At 35.5% G+C, this 20550-nt stretch overlaps 1 protein-coding gene across 2 annotated transcripts in view; it reads right to left on the bottom strand.

Moving 5' to 3' along the window:
• Window positions 1–8646: 8646 nt before the first annotated feature.
• The window catches only part of LOC143247243 (putative protein kinase C delta type homolog), a 64413-nt gene continuing 52509 nt past the window's right edge, over window positions 8647–20550 (bottom strand). For both annotated transcript variants that reach the window (XM_076494961.1, XM_076494960.1), the window contains exons 12-18: window positions 20369–20542; window positions 20099–20190; window positions 19011–19073; window positions 18649–18787; window positions 11421–11609; window positions 9701–9841; window positions 8647–9135 (exon numbers count right to left, since the gene is read on the bottom strand). In XM_076494961.1, coding sequence (XP_076351076.1) covers window positions 8989–9135; window positions 9701–9841; window positions 11421–11609; window positions 18649–18787; window positions 19011–19073; window positions 20099–20190; window positions 20369–20542 — 945 coding nt within the window. In that variant the 3' untranslated portion in view covers window positions 8647–8988. The remainder of the gene's footprint in view (window positions 9136–9700; window positions 9842–11420; window positions 11610–18648; window positions 18788–19010; window positions 19074–20098; window positions 20191–20368; window positions 20543–20550) is intronic.

The following is a 20550-nucleotide window of genomic DNA, read 5'->3' on the forward strand; positions in this document are numbered from 1 at the left end:
GCCGTCAAAACATAACAAATCGTAAATATCTTTTCTACCGATCATCCTACATAATTTTATGAACTTCATTAAGATTGTTTTATATTTTCTCTTGAGGAAAGTCAAGAGATACAAATTTATTCTTGCACAAGTTTTTCATCTTCAGTATCATCTTAATAGTCCATTTATGAGCCCTTTCCAATAAGGGGATATCTTTGAGATAAGAGGCTAAAATTATACACAATTTCATGTGCGGGTTAATTAGCATCATTTTGTACAGAAAACTAATTACTTTATATATATATATATACCTTAATCAATATGTGTACAAGTATACACCCTAAAATTATATCAGCTTTGCAACAAGATGCAGAGCACTTCTACAGTTATTTAAGTCGCTTATCTACCATTATTGAAAAATAATTTTCTCCAGTGAATTCTCACTTATAGTAGTGTAATCGAAATTACGAAACCATTTACTGTGGTTAAAGATCTTATGCCAAAAATGTTTTCCAATAATTCAACTGAAGAGTCATTCGAATGTACCTCAACACCCAGTAGGGCCCGAAGCACTGAGGCCATGAATCAGAAGCAAGGTTACGTTAGCGACAGAAGTCCTCTTCAAACAAATTGTAACTGTGGAGAATGAAAAGCACTTGTTACATCTAAAAAAAAAATTGATGTTAATAGTTTAAATTAGACAGATCTGTGACAATTCAGATGTTTCAGTATGAAACCATAAGTACATTTTCCACAATTTATTTTAATATTGAAACAGTTTTAAATAAGCTATACGTACAAAAGGTTTTAAAAACTCTTAAATTACTTGAGGTTAACGCCTGGATAGCTAAACAGTATTTGGAAATACTAATGAGCTGTAATGAAAGATTTTAACACTCTGCACATTTCCTCCCTTCTCGGTTTAAAAGTCGAAAATTAGATAAGCATTAGAAACCATTAAGATGAATATTTAAAAAAAGAATCTGTAGTTCACGTGTTATAGTTCTTATCATGAATATCACTTACATTTTTAGTCTTAAAAGCAAATAAAGTTGAGTTAAACAACATTAAAACTGTTCTTAAAGTATTGAGAATTCTGACCTCTACTGCTCTGCACTTGTATTCTAGTTTGTCAATTTGAGTGTGAGAAAACTCAAATAATGCTAACACTGGATTGATTTTTAGATACCTGGTTAGGTTATCGGTGTTATTATGGTACGCAAACCATCAGCGGACGTTTGAGTTATTATTATTTTCTTTTGGTAACCATTAAATGTTTCAATCATCTTAAGTCGGGCAATAAAAACTAACATCAATCAATTCATCATGTTCAACATCTTGCATCACCAGTGATGCAAACTATGTGCATGTTTTCTGATGCACGTCGCGAGCTACCCGTGGAACACACTACCTCATGTCTCCAAAGTCCTATACGAAAGTATTTATTTTGTACGGACAACTATAATAAAGCCACGTCTTCCATCATGTACAACTGGTGGAGCACGGATGTCATGTTGAAAGAATAACGAAAATAAAATAAATGTTCATGACTAAATCACCTTAGTTAAAGTTAATCTAGAGACTGGCATTAAATTTTCTAATTGTGTAACTGAACCGAAAGGTAGCCGAGACTTACTTCATAAATGAATAGAAAAGCTGCAATACAACTGAAATAAAATGGAAAAAAAGTAAGTGTAGCAAGTGTAACATTTTAGGAAAATTAGAAAAAAGGATGGACAACTATTTTAACTCATTTTGATTTTCATTTATGTTTGTCATTAAATACTCAAAACATATTGTAAGCTTTCCATCACAATCTTTAAACTATAATCCATGGTAAGGATTATTTTATCCGAGTTTCTTTTCATGACCATAAAAATTGCGAGATATTCATGATTACAAAAATCGAATATTTTGATCATTTGTTTTTTTTATTTAAATTATAGAGCGAACCATCTGTGGTACATGATGGCCAAAGATTAAATGGGTAAAGACAGGACGTCATGTACCACCGGTGGTGCACTCAAGAGAAAGCTGTTAATCCGGCCATCCTGTCATAAAACAAAACAAAGATATCAGTTTAGCAGCACTTGAGACAGAGTTGACAATGAGGTTTTACATTCCCATTCCATAATTAGATAAATCACTCATGTTGCGAACATGATAATGGTTAAAAGTTTAGCTTGTAATGAAATGGAATTACATGCCTGATCAGTTTAAATACAAAGATTTTTGTAACAGATGAAAATCCCTATTCCTTACTAGCAACTGAAAACTGGTTTAAAAATTCACATCAGTCAATGTAGAAAAGCATTCTTTTGATTCCTCTCTACAACTCCCCCACATTCTTATGTAATAATGTTTCATAATAAAACTAAATTTTCTTCGCTGGGGCACAACTAATTATTATGAAGACCTACTGTTAATTCTTTCAAAGTTCTGCTTTAATAACCACTACACAAGTACAACTAGTATTAGTAACACATGGATTTAATTATTATTAGTACTTAAGCTGCAAATTTTGATGCACATCTAGTGGAAAATCCCGTTAATGCCGTAAGGTCTAGTTAGCCCTAAATTTGGTGAATGTGGTGTAGTTGACATCTCACTTTTCTTTGCTTTCACTTACAACTACATAGAAATGTTAATTGAAAAATTGTGTCGTTAAGGTAATATGTCACAAAAATAATACCATTTATAATAATTAGGTCGATTAAAAAATTGTTTGCAGAACAATTTTTACATCATAAGGATAGTGCATTTATTACTTCCATTGTGGGACACAACGTGACGCTACTTGATTAGCCAATCAGAGCCATAATCATTTGGAGACGTACGAGGTTTGTTCAAAAAATACGCGGACTAACGTCATAAAAAAAAAATGTACTTTATTTAGAAGTTACAGGTCTGGGACCCCTTCAAAGTACTCTCCTCCCCAACGCACACACTTATCCCAACGGTGTTTCCACTTGTTCAAACAGTCCTGGTACGCTTATTTTGTAATGTCCTCCAGCTCCTTCGTCGCATTTGCCTTAATCTCGGGAATCATCTCAAATCTTCTTCCTTTCAAGGGTCTTTTGAGTTTGGGGAACAAGAAAAAATCGCAAGGAGCAAGGTCAGGTGAGTAGGGGGGATGGGGAAGAACAGTGATCGAGTGTTTGGCCAAAAACTCACGAGTTCTGAGGGCTGAATTCCGCAGCAACGCGGTGCATCTTCAATTTTTCGGTCAAAATCTCATAACAAGATCCAACTGATATCCCACACTCTTCAGCAAGCTCCCTGACAGTCAGACGTCGATTTGCCCGCACCAGGGTGTTGATTTTGTCGACGTGTGGGTCGTCAGTTGACGTGGAAGGACGTCCATCTTCAATGGACTGTCGACCATCCTTAAAACGTTCATGCCACTTGAAACATGCCGTACGCTTCATAGCAACATCACCGTAAGCCGTGTTAAGCATAGCAAAAGTTTCAGTCGCAGATTTTCCAAGTTTAACACAAAATTTCAGAGCAAGTCGTTGCTCCTTCAGATCATTCATTCTGAAATCCGCCAAACGAAAAAATCGCACTTCACTTAAAACCGCGTAGCTAATACACAAATGAAGATATCTGCAATCGGGAAAAGGCGTCGTAATCAGCTGATCTGTGCGAACCTAGCACACCAAGCGGATTCCCCTGGAACCAACTGGAACTGTGCAATTCAAATAGTCCGCGTATTTTTTGAACAGCCCTCGTACTAACTGCTATTATTTTAACGAGAAACTACAGGAAAAGTTTCGTATAAAGGATCCGATTGTTGACGATATTATGTAAACATAATCACTTGGCTCACTCAGACTATTTCCATTTGTTTTGTTAAGATTTTGAGCAAGAAATACGAAATGTAGTTTTAAACCAACATTGGTTAAGATTATAAACTCGTAATGCCTTTTTAACCATTCCGTGATGACGAAAAACGCACTTGAAGTAAAAATTTATTCTCAAGACGGTTAGTATGGGTGTTTTTTTTTGTATTTCGCGTAAAGCTACTCGAGGGCTATGTGCGCTAGCCGTCCCTAAGGTAGCAGTGTAAGACTAGAGGGAAGGCAGCTAGTCATCACCACCAACCGCCAACTCTTGGGCTACTCTTTTACCAACGAATAGTGGTATTGACCGTCACATTACAATGCACCCACGGCTGGAAGGGCGAGCATGTTTGGTGCGACCGGGATTCGCTTGGACATGCCGGGCCGCTATAATAAAATTTATTGAATAAAATGTCGACTTAGTTTTCAGAGAACCTTTGCAAGCAAGATGTCTTTTTGAACTCACATTTGATTATTTTCACCTCCGTTTGTCGTAATTGTTCATTTTACGTCCTTCCCCCCAAAAAAAGTAAAATTGTAAGCTATTTGTTCCAACAAGAAAACAATTCATATGCTAAATGTCCGTCTTCAACTAGTAATAGTTTAATATTATATAATAATAACACATTAAATCTCAACGAGTTTTGTTTCAATATAAACCATTTTGCACCTTTGATACGTTCAACTGGCGTTTTTATCTGAAGAATTAAAAAAGATATGTTTAAACTACTGATTGCAATGGTTCTTAACATTCTAAAATATAAGTAGGAGCCTTAGTTGTACTCGCAGACTGTCTCAAAGGTCAAATAAACAGTTAGTAAACTCGAAGTAACTCTAGTTATTCCAACTGATCTATGAATAAATAATTAAGTTATAAAAATCGGAGATAATATATTAGACGTAAGTTACACTAACCAATAAAAAACACATTTATAACGAAATAAAAAACCAAAACAAAAGCTTAAGTCCAAGCATTCTGAAACAAGAAATTTTATTCCGTCACTCAAGGTTTGCTTAGTAAAAAAGGACAGACTGTCATACAATAGTCCTAAAATACCACTGTAATCTAGGCCTTATCACTATCACACGGTTTTTAGAATTACTTCAACTTGTCGTGAAATTGACACTCGAAAAAAAAAATACAAACGTCGATAAGGAATGATGTTGAAAAAAGTATAACTTAATTTTAGTTAACATAATACGATATACGTCTAGCAAAACGGACATGTTGTCTCTGAGCCTTTAACACAAAAATAGATACATCACAATTTATTTTGTGACTGATAAAGAAAATGAGTTCAAAATGAAATATTCTTCTCGAAAATCTGTATCATCTATCGTCTTAAACATCCCATCTTACTGTATCACTGAAGTACAGGAGTCCCTTAGTTGTTATCCTTCCATCGCTCCAGTTACCAACAGTGCTATTTTACTCCATGGGCCCAGTGACACCGATAATTAATCTAATCTACTGGATACAAACTGGGCTCAGACAATGTTTCGTACAGGTTTGGTCAGGAAGTTTGAAAAAAAATCAAACAAAATGTGATAAATAGTCTCATTATCACTATTTACTCCTCAGGTTACTTACGACCGCAGATACTGAAGCGTCATTGGGCAGAATAACCTGGTGGTTGTCCCATATTTAGCGGTTAAATACTAAATGAATAGCAGTTAGTCAATATTACTCAGAGCTAGCTCTCGAGCTATTCTTTTGTCAACAAATAGTGAGACTGTCTGTCTCATTTTAACACAACTAGTATTGAGATTGACCGTCTTACTTTAATTTAATCGCAGCTGAAAGCGCGTGCATACTTGACAACGAGAATTCCAAATCTCGACCAGCAGATTGCGTGTCCAGCACCCTAGCAACCAAGTCGTGCCAGGTCTAATTCATCACATTACCGAAACACAATTAGGAAAATGAGAATTTTCAAGTACGATAAATATACTTACTGCGATAAATTTCACCACTGATTTGAAATACTCGTGGGCAAAAGAAACAAAAAACAAAACAAAGGCTGACCTTGACAGTAATTTTGTAGTAGGTGTGAATTGTTAGATACATCCTCACATTTGGCAAAGTAGACATCACTAGATCCAATTAGTCCCCCACTAGTACAGCGGTAAGTCTACGGAGTTATAACGCTAAAATCAGGGGTTCGATTCCCCTCGGTGGACTCAACAGATAGCCTAATGTGGCTTTGTTAAATTAAAACACATACACACACAGATCCAGTCAGGATCATAAGAAAGGAAAGCACGCGTCAGGGCTCCGCTAATAACTCTATGTATATAGATTCGGCCATTTTGGTGAGTGTAATGCTGTTTATTTCTACGTATATGACGTTGTATATATATATATATATATGTGTGTGTGTGTGTGTGTGTGTGTGCATGTGTGGGTATGTGTAACCCTTCCGAGGACTTATTTGAAGTACAAACAATACATTGAACACGAGTAACTGTCACTACCACATGTAGCCTTCTCAGACCTTCCTTAAAGACAGCAATACATTGAACACGAGTAACTGTCACTACCACATGTAGCCTTCTCAGACCTTCCTTAAAGACAGCAATACATTGAACACGAGTAACTGTCACTACCACATGTAGCCTTCTCAGACCTTCCTTAAAGACAGCAATACATTGAACACGAGTAACTGTCACCACCACATGTAACCTTTTCAGAACTTCCTTGTTCTTTTGTCTTTCATTTTAATATTGGAATATCGTGAATAACCTACTCATAAAAAGATGTATTTAAAATAGAAACATACTGTGCTTAAAAACCTTCCACTTGCAAAAGAAAAAATAATAAGAATTGACACTTTACTGCTTAGAACACTTTATTGAATCAGTTGAAATAATAAAGAACATTGTATAGATACAACATGAACTGTACATTATAAAAGTATGGTTAACCGATGTTAACGATGGTTTTATAAAACGAACATAACTGGCTTTTTTAACACATTTATATTTTATATAATAATCATTTCATGTGCGCAGACATTGTGATAATTTGAAATACTTTATTGTGACTATAATTTTGGAGGTCACAAGTTCACAGTAGTAAACCAAAATTAAATAGCTCATAGATCTTTATAATTTTACTTTTAAATAATTATATTTTACAGGCGCGTACAGAGGTAAAACATTTAGTAAACAAACATTTTCATCATTTTGATAGGATTCATACACCTTGAAATAGATAATTCAAAACAGTTAGACACTAAGAGCGTAAACATGATGTCATAAAGGTCACAGGTCAACTTTTTACATATAATAAACCTTATGCCACATGGGTCACAGGTCAACCTTTTACATACAATAAACCTTATGCCACACGAATCACAGGTCAATCTTTTACATATAATAAACCTTATGCCACACGGGTCACAGGTCAACCCCTTACATACAATCGAAAGTTGTTTACAATTATTTATATGTCACATGACTTCGTTTGTTAAGGTCGTATAAAACTCATGTAATATAAACTTTATTATTTATAATTCATTTAAAAAACGTAAATTTATCAAACTGTCCGACATCGGTACTAATAGTGGTAATAATAATAATAACACTGTTAACTTATCCCTAAATAAACTTAATTAGAGAAATAATAAACAATAGTCATGATCTAAACAATTTTTACCAAAGTGTGATTGGAAAAGTGTTCTTTGAATTTTTTTTTTACTTATAGCTATCTCGACTCGTAATTCAAGGGTCGTGGGTTCGAATCTCTGTCGCACCAAACATGCTCGCTCTTTCAATCGTAAAGGCGTTATAAACTTAGTCAATTCCATTATTCGTTGGTAAAAGAGTAGGCCAAGAGTTGGCGGTGGGTGATGATGACTAGTTGTTTTCCCTCTAGTCTTACACTGCTAAATTAGGGACGGCTAGTGCAGACAACCCTCGTGTAGCTTTATGCGAAATTAAAAACAAACAAACTTATAGCTATCTAGTGCATAAAATATGTTTTGTCACATATATATTTGTGAGTTATAAACGAGTACATTACATACAAGTTCAACTGAGAAATCCACAAAAATAATTCCATGGTTTATTTATACCGGAAGTGAGAGGATTCAACTATAGAATTAAAACCTTTATATGTTTGTCAAACAATAAAGATAGATTCCTTACCTGTACGTTACAATGTGTTTCTTTCTATCTCAGAACGGCTGGTATGGGTATCGAAAATTTTATTGATAAGGAGAGAACAACGTTTCGACCTTCCTAGGTCATCTTCAGGTTAAGAAAGAGAGTTTGAATGTGACCGTTGCCGGACACATGTCTTAGGGACGAGAGTATCAAGGGGTACGGGATTGTAGGGGGTTGTTAAGTTATTAATTAGTATAGGTATAAAGGTGTTCCTTTATATTGGTTTAATTTTGGGTTTAGTTGCTGTATAAGTAGGGCTTCTTTGATTTTGCGTTTGTTTATATTTGCTAAATATTGATACCCATACCAGCCTTTCTGAGATACATTTTTATTTCAAGTGGGCTTCTCATCATCCAGAATGTTTGTTTGTTTGTTTGCTTTAGAATTTCGCGCCTAGCTACACGAGAGCTATATGCGCTAGCCGTCCTTAATTTAGAAGTGCAAGACTAGAGAGAAGGCAGCTAGTCATCACCACCCACCGTCAACTCTTGGGCTACTCTATTACCAACAAATAGTGGGATTGACCGTAACATTATAACGTCCACACGTTAGCGGCGAGCATGTTTGGTGTGACGGCGATTCGAACCCAAGACCGTCGAATCACGAGTCGAGTGCCTTAACCACCTGCCCATGCCGGGCCATACAACCACCGCCCATTAATTTGTAGCCTAAATCCACCAATCTAGAGTATCTTTTGTTGTAGACTTCCCTCTTTTCACCGCTCTTTGATGAACATCCCGGTGTTAGAGCTTCGGTTCTCGGAGCTTGCGATTATAGTTCGAATCCCTTCAATAGCGTTAAATATTTTCCACGCTTTCTCAACTTGTAAAAAAAAAACCCTTTAAAAATCACAGCTAAACCACGAATATAAGTATCACTTTTTAAATTTATATCTTATATATTGTTAATAAATTTTTCGTTTTATAAATATTTTAAAAATAAATTATATTTAAGATTTATTTAAAGAAAAATCATTATTTTCTTTACTGCAGAGGTCAGATTAGTGTGTCATGTTAGGGTTAGTGTAACTAAAGCCAGCAAACTGATCTTGATTTACAGAAGCTAGGATTTGAAGATCCACTGTGGTTAATACTGCCTTCTCCATAGTAAAGTCGGTGTCGAAATTACTAGCGTCAGTTGGTCCTGACTATAAAAGAAAGAAAACTATAAGATTACAAAGAACAGGAAAATCGATGTATGACAATTATAATACATTTTATGCAATATTAACAATGTAAGGACAGTATAGATACAGTAATTATAATACAAGTTTTACGTATCACATAGGTACACATGCAATATTAATAATGCACCACAGCGGGTGAGCGGTAAAATCAAAGTGTTTAGAACGACAGAATTCGGGGTTGGATTCCTATGGTGGGCACAGTACCGATGCTTACTTTTTAGCTTTATATTTAACAATACACAAATAAGACAATGCTAATTTACAATTGACTTTCCTAAGTATTATTATTCATTAAAGCTTAAATAAATTACCATTATAATTACATAGATATATATGTAAAGCTTATAAATTAATTTTACTTAAATTATAATAATATTTTCGTTGGAAATCTTTCAATGAAGCTTAGTAGGAATTGGACTGGCAATAGAAAGCATGTAAACTAATACGTTAAATACATTTTTATTATTTCTTCCCTTGTTTTAAATTAATATGTTGAGTTTCTTGGGCCATTAGATTCTATACGAACCAGTATGGGTTTGAAGGGTGGTTCTACCATTTTACGTTCGATTTTCTCCCAGCAAACCGGTTTGAAGAAAGGCTGGTACATTATATCTCCTGCATCGCTCGAAGACGAGCCCAATCTTTTACTTGAGTCCTTTTCAAGCAGCTAGTAAAAGGAAAATATATTTAGATATATTATCATGTCCATTCCATTGAGGGCTTGAAACTGAGTGTAGCAATTGTTATGGCAATTTGTGTGTTCAAGTGCAAAGCCACACAGTGGGATATCTTTAATCTATCTTCCGCAGAGAACTGAAGAAATATTCTATTTAGCTCATATAGTTGTAGAAATATAAAAATGGATTGAACGTGTCCCACTGGGTAGTGTCCCGTTACCGTAAGGAATAAAAATCGTGCTCTGTGCGGTTTGGAACCGTGATAAGAAGGACTATTAAATCAGACAAGAGCAGTCCAGGAGTTGGTGGTGGGGGCCTTTTAGCACCTGCTTTCCATCTGGACAATCACTCTAATATACAGACTGCCAGCGCATATAGATTTTGACTAGAACATTTAAGACAAACACAGCCGGGCATGGCCAGGTGATTAAGGCGCTCGACTCGTAATCTGAGGGTCGCGGATTCGAATCTCCGTCACACCAAACATACTCGCCCTTTCAACCATCGAGGCGTTATAATGTGATGGTCAATCCCACTATTCGTTGGTGAAAGAGTAGCCCAAGAGTTGGCGGTGGGTGGTGATGACTAGTTACCCTCTCTTTAGTCTTATACTGCTAAATTAGGGAAGGCTAGAGCAGATAGCCCTCGTGTAGTTTAGCGTGAAATTCAACATCTAAGACAAACAAAAAGTTGAGTTGTATAAACAAAATGCTGAGGATCTAAATATTTTACTATAAAAATCTTTTTAGAACATTTTAGAGTGGATTAGTTTCACAAACAACAAGTACAGTAGCCAATGTTTTATAGATAAAGAATTCAACTGTGCATTTTAATGTTCTGTGATATCTCTCCACAAAGAGATAATTAGTCCCATTTTTTTTCTTTTCCTGAATTTAATGCAAAGCTACTTAGGGCTACCTGCGTTATTGGCGTCCGTGATTTGAAGGATGGCAGTCAGTCAACACCACTCACCACCAACTCTTGGGCTACTCTTTAATAAGAGTAGCGATATTGACCGTCACATCACAATGCTGAAAGGGAAGGACGACCACGTTGTTCGGCGACAAGTTTCGATCCTGCGAGCCGCAGATTGCGAGTACAGCGGCCCAACCAATAGTCCATGCCAGGCCCAAAATATTTCAATATCCTTAAGTAAGACTATGTCTGGTTTTCTTGATAGACAAGATGACCAAAGGATACGTAAGTGACGGAGCAAAATTAATATTTTAAAGAAATACTGCACTGCCCTCAGCGGTAATCTTGAGAACTTATAATGGTAAAATGTGGAGTCTCTATTCTCTCGGTGGGAAGAACATAAATAGCCTGTTGTGTACCTTTATGTTTAACAACAAACAAAGAAATCCTCTAAACAACAAAATCAAATTATAATGCGTATATCATATATTTTAACAATTGACTTGTTATAATAATGGCCATGTATTAATCACATGAACATTTCGATTCATTTTGTTTCAATAAGTGCTGATTTTTACTTGAATGAAGTATTTATTTATAATTAATATAAATAACATTGGATCGTGATAAACAACAATAGCTAAAGTATCTTACCAATGTTATAATGCGCTTCGCCTCCTTGCCCAGGAACCTGGGGTAATATGCTTCTTCGTGGCACACAGACCAGAAGAGTTCATCCTCGTCTGTTCCGTTAAAGGGCGATTGTCCTATTAACATTTCATACAGCAGGACACCAAATGACCACCAGTCTACCGATTGGTTGTACTGTTGACCGTTGATGATCTGTGGGAATATACTGAAAACTGGTGTACTCAGACACCCAGGACAGAAGAGATCTTTCTTTGATTTGATAATGGTTTTTGATTTATTGACTTAGCAAGGAGTACGAATTATGCAAGATACATTTAAACAATAACAGGTATAAGAGAGAAACATATGTAAAAATATAAATATTCCAAATACAAACACCTGTTATACTATACTAAAACTTCTAATTTACTTGACTTACCAAAAGTTCAACGGTAAATCTGTAGGCTTACAATGTTACAAATTGAATTTCTTTACTCGTGGAGGGAAGAGCACAGATAGCCCATTGTGTAGCTTTGTGCTTAACATCAGTCAACTAACCAACAGTCTAATTTACTTAATAGTAAACGTACATTATTGGAAGTAACAGTGGAGATACATACCTGTTATATATACATAAGTCACAAATAATAACAAACAGTTGATTGCAAGTCCATGTTCCTCCATGACATTCAACATGATATTTTTATTGTTACAAACAGGTTATTTTAGATTCATTTGTCAAAAGCACCCTTCTTAAAATTTAAATATCTTATCGTTTGAAATCAGTCCAACCTCTTTGAATGGCTTTTGAGCAGTTAAACAGCCACTAAAACCACGTCGTGCTAACGTGTTCTGGAGGTACACTTTTCCTACAGTTAGTCATCGGTATCGAACTTTCTATTTCGGCAATTTCTATTACTTGTTTAATGTATACTCTTAAGTGTTTCCGTACAGCTCTTACTGAAAGATAAGATGTGTGAATTGTTTGTTTGTTTTAAACTTTTACGCAAAGCTACACGAGGACTATCTGCGTTAGCCGTCCCTAATTTAGCAGTGTAAATACTAGAGGGAAGGCAGTTAGTCATCACCACCCACCGCCAACTCTTGGGCTACTTTTTTACCAAAAGAATAGTGGGACTAACCGTTACATTATAACGCCTCCACGGCTGAAAGGATGAGCATGTTTTGTGTGACGGAGATTCGAATCCGCGACCCTCGGATTACGAATCGAGTGCCTTAACCACCTGGCCATGCCGGGCCTTGTTGTGTGCAGTAGTTTTTACAGACATCAGCCCAGTGTGACACTCTCTAACAGATTGGATGACAACTAGTCACAAAGTAAAGTATGAACACGGGATTGTTTCATGATATTCACTTTTCTTATACTAATTAAATATTAATTAAATATTAATATTAAATAATAATTCTACATTAAATTTTTGGCTTACCTTTATTGTTGAAACAATAAAATTAAAAACTATGTTTAGTTTTGTAATTGTGTTTGTTTTTTTTTTTGGAATTTCGCACAAAGCTACTCGAGGGCTATCTGCTCTAGTCGTCCCTAATTTAACAGTGTAAAGATCAGAGGGAAGGCAGCTATTCATCACCACCCACCGCCAACTATTGTGCTACTCTTTTACCCACTATTCGTTGGTAATTTAATTTGTGAACTAAATGCTATTTAGGTTTTTATAAGTATTGCTTTGATTAAGGTGATTACATAGTTAAATGTATATCTGTTAATGGTACGACTATTGTTGATGCAGGTGATTTTTCTTTAATCCAGTTTTAATGGAAGTGCTTAAAGCCAAGTAGCTTGTTTATATTAATACGTAATACTTTTCAAGCTGTTTAAAACAAATGTATATTTATTTTTAGGTTTCTCTCCAGCAAACTGTGGATACTTCTCATGAGGATATGATTGTAAGTTATGTATTTGGATTGAAGATTTCTCTAGATAAGTTTATTATTTAACATGTTATAAATATGAATTTAAAGAAAGTTTGAATCAATTAATTCATAAATGCTATTTACTGTAAGTCATACAGAAGAGAAAAACCACTTGGCTTATGAATTTCATTTTTTTTTCCAGAAAGTTATTTATTCAATGTAAATTTTGAAACAAACTTAAATATAGCCCTTCACATAATTTTGTCAAACATAAAAAGCTTTTCTCCAAATTGTAAATGTTAGGCCTTAATTGAATAGGCAAAAGATGGTGTGCAAAATCATGTAGCAATGTTTTTTTGAGAGTGATTGTTATAAAAATATCTGTACAGGTGTGGGGTAAGTTAGCTTTTAGATAGAAAAGTGGCTGAATGGAAGAAGTAAGTTTTAAATGGATTAATGTCACAAGTGAAGCATCTCGGGGCTTATTCTTAGGACCATTTCTCTTTATTGTTTGTCGCCACTGGGTTTATCTTCAGTTCTTCAACAAAAAAATTAAAATGTTGATGGGTTTTCCCATTTAAGCGTATGAAATTGACAATTTCAAGAACAAATTTCATGACATCTTCATACTTCTGGCTGCCAAATGTTAAAATGTTAGCAATGAATAATGCAATGAACAGAGAGAAACACTGGAAAGCTGGGATCGCTTTTCATAAGTGCAATTAATCCTGCATTTTTCCCCACCATTGCAGGTTCTCCATGTATTGCAACTCGGACGAGTTTATCCAATGGAATATCAGCATTTGCTAAGACTCTGTCAAGCGTAGTTTTAATGTCAACATCACGAGTTGTTTCTTTTAGTGCAACTAGTCCAACATCTCTTCTTTCACAGTTACATCAGAGGAAACATAACGAACAAATACCACCAGTTGTGGGTTGTCTTGTATGTCTGTAGATTCGTCAAGGGCTAAGCTAAATGCAAGGGAATTCTTTAAATCATTTTGCATGCAACATCAGTACTGATCTGGGAGAAACGTCTCTCTCTAGACAGGCGTGAAGCTGGTGTTTGTGCTATTATTCGCTGAAGTTTGTGTTACTTGGATCTAACACTGCAGCTACTTCAGCTATATTCTTCTTAACAAATTTACCATCAGAAAATGGGCGTTTAGCACGAGCAATATTCCATGATATAACAAAACTAGCTTCAGTCGTTGTATCAACTTCCTTACTGAAGATTGATAACAGTGCCTGCTGGCTATTTCGTGATGATTTTAACACAGTTAACTTGTTTTTCCATAATTCTGATTAGGTGGATAATCAAATGAACAAATTTTTGTGATTTGTTTCATAGTGGCGTTTCAAGTTACTGGCTTTGTAACTACTGAGTAGCACATTGCAGATAAGACACAAAGGTTTACCTCCTTTAATGGTGAGTGCAAAATCTTCCTTCGACTCTGGTTTAAAATTTCTGTTTTCATCTTCATACTTTCGTTTCTTACAATTTGATGACGTCATCTTCATTCACAAAATTTTCATAAACAATTCTAAGAAATTGAAGTGAAAAGAAACAATAAGCTCCAACACGCGTAACGCAACCAAACTCTACAGCGCCAAGTATCACACTAACACTCCATTAACTTCACTGCCCACAACACAGCCACACACGCCACAATCACGCTATCGCAAACCATGCCCACTAAAACTAACATTGTCAGCACCTGCTTGTATGATTACTGATTCTCCAGCACAATTCTCGTGTAATCCTTGTTGCTTCGAAATTTCTTTAATCCCTGACATAAATCTAGCATTAAAATTAGGATTTAAATTATTAAATATATTTTGATCCAGTGGATTCTCAGTTTATACCCATTTAATAATTATAACGCTTGAAAATTGTTTATTTACCTTTTATATTGATTGTGACGGAAAAAGAGCTTAGCCAACATATTTCCGCGAGCTGGACATTGTATGTCAAAGGATCGCATGTGGCTCGCCAGCCGCTGTTTGGCCACCCTTGTTATAGACCATGATCAACAAAAATCATGGACCCACAAGCAGTTTAGGACATATGTATGAAAGTACAATAGTGAGATAATCATAGGGCTGAAACACACGTGTTTTTATAAATTAAAAAAAGTTTTAATGTTTCCTATTTAATTACAAATAAAACATTTTTACCGCATATACAAAGAATACAAAAAATTAACCAATACATTTTATTACCAGCAGTGTAGTGAAAATATTGGTCACGATATTTGATTTGTTTGTTGATTTTAGAAATTAAAAGCACCCACTCTTCATAATACATAGTTCTTTTCAACATTTGAGACGTCAGGATAAAAACTACACGAAAATATTGTCAGAATAAACACATGAAATAGTAATATTATGCAGTCTAACATTAGATTTTTCCACTAGAGGTCAGCATAGAACTACACTGTAGTATTTCAATCAGAATATTGTAAGAATAAACTCAAGAAACAACACTATTATACAGTGTAATATCAAAATTTTCCGATAGAGGCCAGTATAGAAGTTTGTTTTGGAATTTCGCACAAAGCTACTGAATCTGTGCACGTCCCTAATTTAGCAGGGTAAGACTAGAGGGAAGGCAGCTAGTGTCAACTCTTGGGCTACTCTTTTACCAACGAATAGTGGGATTGACCGTCACATTATACACCCCACGGCTGGGAGGGCGAGCATGTTTAGCGCGACGCGGGCGCGAACTCGCGACCCTCGGATTACGACTCGCACGCCTTACTCGCTTGGCCATGCCAGGCCTGCCAGTATAGAAGAACACGGTAATATTTCAACCAGAGTATTATCAGAATAAACCCATGAAACAACAATATTACGCAGTCTAGACTTTTCTATTTTTTCTTCTCAGTTTTTTAGAATCCCTCAACAGAAGAAATGTTTATATTCTCTTAGTAACCAATTTTTGACAACCATTAACTTAACCAAATTGAACAAGAAACCTGAAGGTTACCACCTTTTCATTGTTTGGTTTGGTTTGAATTTCAGGCAAAGCGACACGAGTACCTTAATCGCCTGTCCATTCCGGACCGATTTACAGAGACTCTTATTGCATAATTAAATATTTTTCTGTTAATATTTTAGATACGAGTTCTTTTTTGATAGTCCCTCGGATGACTCAGCAGACAGCCCGATGTAACTTTGCTATAAGAAAAAGACACACACTTTTTTTTTTGTTGGTGTTTAGTAGTACTAAGCTACATTTCTAAATAATTTATGCTATTATCAGTTTTAGCACTCAGTGTAAATAATTTACGAAGAAAAAACATTAAATGAAATGATCAATTTTCTAAATATAACACACAAGGGTTCTCAGAAGTGATTATATGGGATTAGTAATATCATTAATTTTATCTCATATTTTTGCGTGACTTGTTAAAGACGCTGTAACCAACAGCGTCAAGAACACTCTAACAATTTGACGGATAAATGATCCAGGGAAGTGTGTGTTTAAAATAGGTGGAGTTCATCAGTAACTCTTGAGTTAAGAAAGATTACTTCGTGTAAGGTGAACCTGCATAACGTCTTTTAATTTATGTGTTGCTTAGTTACGTTTTTTATGTAGCAGTGTTCTTTTTTCAAGCTCTGGTAAATTTATGGGTGTATAGCTACATATTTTCTACAAAATCATTTCAATAGTCGGGCTGTCAGGCCTTGAAAATAGCGAATAGCAAAAAACTTCATTCTAAACAAGGTGTTCTCGTTGGCGTAGGCTCACCAACATGCCCTGTACAAATTTTTAATGGGTGGCTATTTGGCAATGTAGAAGATATTCTTTACAGCTAAGTGAATGTTCTATATTCAGGAGATGAAAAGTTAAGCTGCTGTCTATAAAGGCCCTGGCCTGTCCTAGTGGTTAAGACACTGGACTCGTAATTCGAGGGTCACGGATTCGAATCCCCGTTACACCAAAATGTTCACCCTTTCAGCCGTGGGGGCGTTATAATGTGACGGTCAATCCACTGGTAAAAGAGTAGCCCAAGTGTTAGCGGTGGGTGGTGATAACTAGCTGCCTTTCCTCTAGTCTTACACTGCTAAATTATGGATGGTTAGCGCAGATAGCCGTCGAGTAGCTTTGCACGAAATTAAATAAAAAACAAAAACACTTATCATTAGCAACTACTACTGACACGACGATAGCACGTTTTAGAAAGAATTGCTTTTTGGGAATATCTTCCATTAAAGTACGATATCTTTATTGTTAAATAATGATACCAGAATAAAATGCACGTCACCTTGTGTTACTATCTTGATTAAACTTAAAACATTATTTAACAAATTTTAGTGGAAGGGAATATGTACTCAAAAATAGACTATTTAGTGTGTTTTTCTTACAGCAAAGCCACATCAGGCTATCTGCTGAGCCCACCGAAGGGAATCGAAACCCTGATTTTAGCGTTGTAAGTCCATAGATTTACCTCTGTACTAGTGGGAAACCTGGACTATTTAAAAAGTCTGAATCTGATTTATTTAATATTACTCCATTCAAGACCAAAAACTTTAATTTTCTATAAAACAATAAGCTAATGTCGGTTAATTTTGTTGAGATGACAAAAATAATTTATCAATGAAATCTATATTATTTATTTACGTCAGAACATTTGTTATATTTTCTGTACTTTGATAAAAGTTATTTGGAATTTAATTATTCGCAAACAAACATTAAACATTTAAAATATTAAAAACAGTACCCTAAATGCCTTCTAAGTTGGAAGAGCTAAAATCAGTTTTGTGTGCGCCGGTTAAGAGGCTAGTATTTTATAAAATGAATCAAAATCTTATGGTAGTTTACTTTTTTAAAACGTAGCTCATTAGTCAGTGGCTAGAGGATTCGCCTGACGTGAAAAAGAGGTTTCAGATTCGACTCCGAGCTCAGAAAATAGAAACACTAAAGTCATCGTATTCACGGAAATCTTAGTAAAGAGTTGGGAGGCTTATCTCTGAATCAATGTACTATGGGGTACCACAGAAGGAGGAAGTTTAAACTAGAGTTATTGTACTATTGGAAATATTATTAAAAGGTTGGAAGGCTTACCTCTGGAGCAATGTAATCTGGAGTACCACAGAAGGAGGAAGTTTAAACTAGAGTTATTGTACTATTGGAAATATTATTGAAGAGTTGGAAGGCTTACCTCTGGAGCAATGTAATCTGGAGTACCACAGAAGGAGGAAGTTTAAACTAGAGTTATTGTACTATTGGAAATATTATTGAAGAGTTGGAAGGCTTACCTCTGGAGCAATGTAATCTGGAGTACCACAGAAGGAGGAAGTTTAAACTAGAGTTATTGTACTATTGGAAATATTATTGAAGAGTTGGAAGGCTTACCTCTGGAGCAATGTAATCTGGAGTACCACAGAATGTGGAAGTTTTCATCTGGTCATCCATGCCAAGTTTACACATTCCAAAGTCAGAAATTTTCACATGGCCTTCGTGAGTTAAAAGCACGTTGTCCAGTTTAAGATCCCTAAAACCAAATATAAAAGTATGAGATAAAGTTACACAACTCATGGGGTCTTGGCAGTATCGTTTTGGTTTCTTCTCCGTAAAGTTACTTAAGTTTAGTTTCGTTTTCTAAATAAGAGAATATTTCACGTTTGATAATAGAATCAGGACTAGAATAAGTAGTTCCATCTACTCTACTATGAAAGATACTGTGTTTTAAAAACAAACTGATATCCAGTACGTACCTGTAGATTATTCCCTTTCCGTGCATGAACTTAAGAGCTATGACTATTTCTGCAGCATAGAATCTAGATAATAAAAGATGGAAATGTAATTATTAGTTAAAAATAACAATGTGCACGGTTTATTTCGATAAATAAAATTCGCTAAAGTAAATAAATTGGAGAAAGAAGTACACAACTTATGGAAGTCACTGATGACTGTTAACAGTCAAATTAATGAAACTTTGTAGAATGAACGGCAACTGCCTGTTGTGAGGACACAAGTGTAGAGGACGACGTTTCGAAAGTTTCCGCCTTTCGTATTCAGGCGGAAGATTTTCAAAACATCATCCTCTACACTTGTATCTCCACAACAAGCAGTTACCGTCCATTCTACAAAGTTTCATCATGAATACTCTGCCTAAAGAATCTATCAAACAACAATCACTTTTTCTCAAGGAGAGGGAATATTGACCAGGGTGAAGGTTCCTACGCTAAAAGAAAATGTATTAAGGGGTCAATATATCGTCAAAGGTGAAGGTCACTTCACTAAACCATACAGGGATCTGTGTAAGTACTTTGGGATCAAGAAAGGGATTAGAATGTCAAGAAACTGGCTTTGGGAATTTCAAGATAAAAACGGGAACATTACCCCCCACAAAATGCCATTAACATGTATTTGGTGTTAACCAATGGTTGCGAAGATTGGACTACGTCCATGAGAATCCCAGGAAGAATGAAACAACTAAAATTTTGTTTTTAACCCAGTAGAACTTTGAATAAGAACGATCTATCAAAAATTACTTAATTTAGCTTGTGAAGGAAGTTGACACATTGCTGGACATATGATCCAAGGATTGAATAGCATGACATCTTTTGTTTAGATCACAGTAGAGAACAGTAAAATATCCGGAAGACCAGAACTGCGATATTCAGACTGTGGAAGGCATTATTAATATTATTCATTGAAACTTATGAAGTGCCATTCTGTTAATTTGATATGAAAACAAGGCTTGAGAAGCCTGTTTAGTACTTAGGTATCACCAGAAATAAGCTATTTACGTGTGAATGACGCAGACTGATTTTATAATTTTGATCTGACATGAGCTTACCTGGCTCTTTCCTGATCGAACTTTCCAGATTGTTGAATATGAAACATTAGATCTCCGCCACTCAGATATTCCATAACGAAGAAAAGATGGCTCTAGTAAGAACGGAAGGTAAACTTGTACTATGTATTTTATAAATAATTTCTATCTTATGAGGATTGGCCATTAGATATCATTTAGAAAGAACATAGGTAATTGTCACTTTCTAGTTGATATTTGTCCGAAGAAACTCAAGTAACATTATATAGAGTGCTCTAAGAAAAAAACACTTACCTCACTTTGAAAAGAACAGAAGAGTTTACACAAGAACGAGTGTTCGGTTCCTAGCACTAATACTTTTCTTTCTGTCATTGCGCACTCCACGTCATCGTCTTCCAAAACCACGTCCTTTTTCAGGCACTTAATAGCGAAGTGTTGATCATACCCTTTTAATTCTGCCAGCAAAACCTAGGTAG

Source organism: Tachypleus tridentatus, chromosome 3, assembly GCF_004210375.1.
Source record: "Tachypleus tridentatus isolate NWPU-2018 chromosome 3, ASM421037v1, whole genome shotgun sequence".
NCBI lineage: Eukaryota > Metazoa > Arthropoda > Merostomata > Xiphosura > Limulidae > Tachypleus > Tachypleus tridentatus.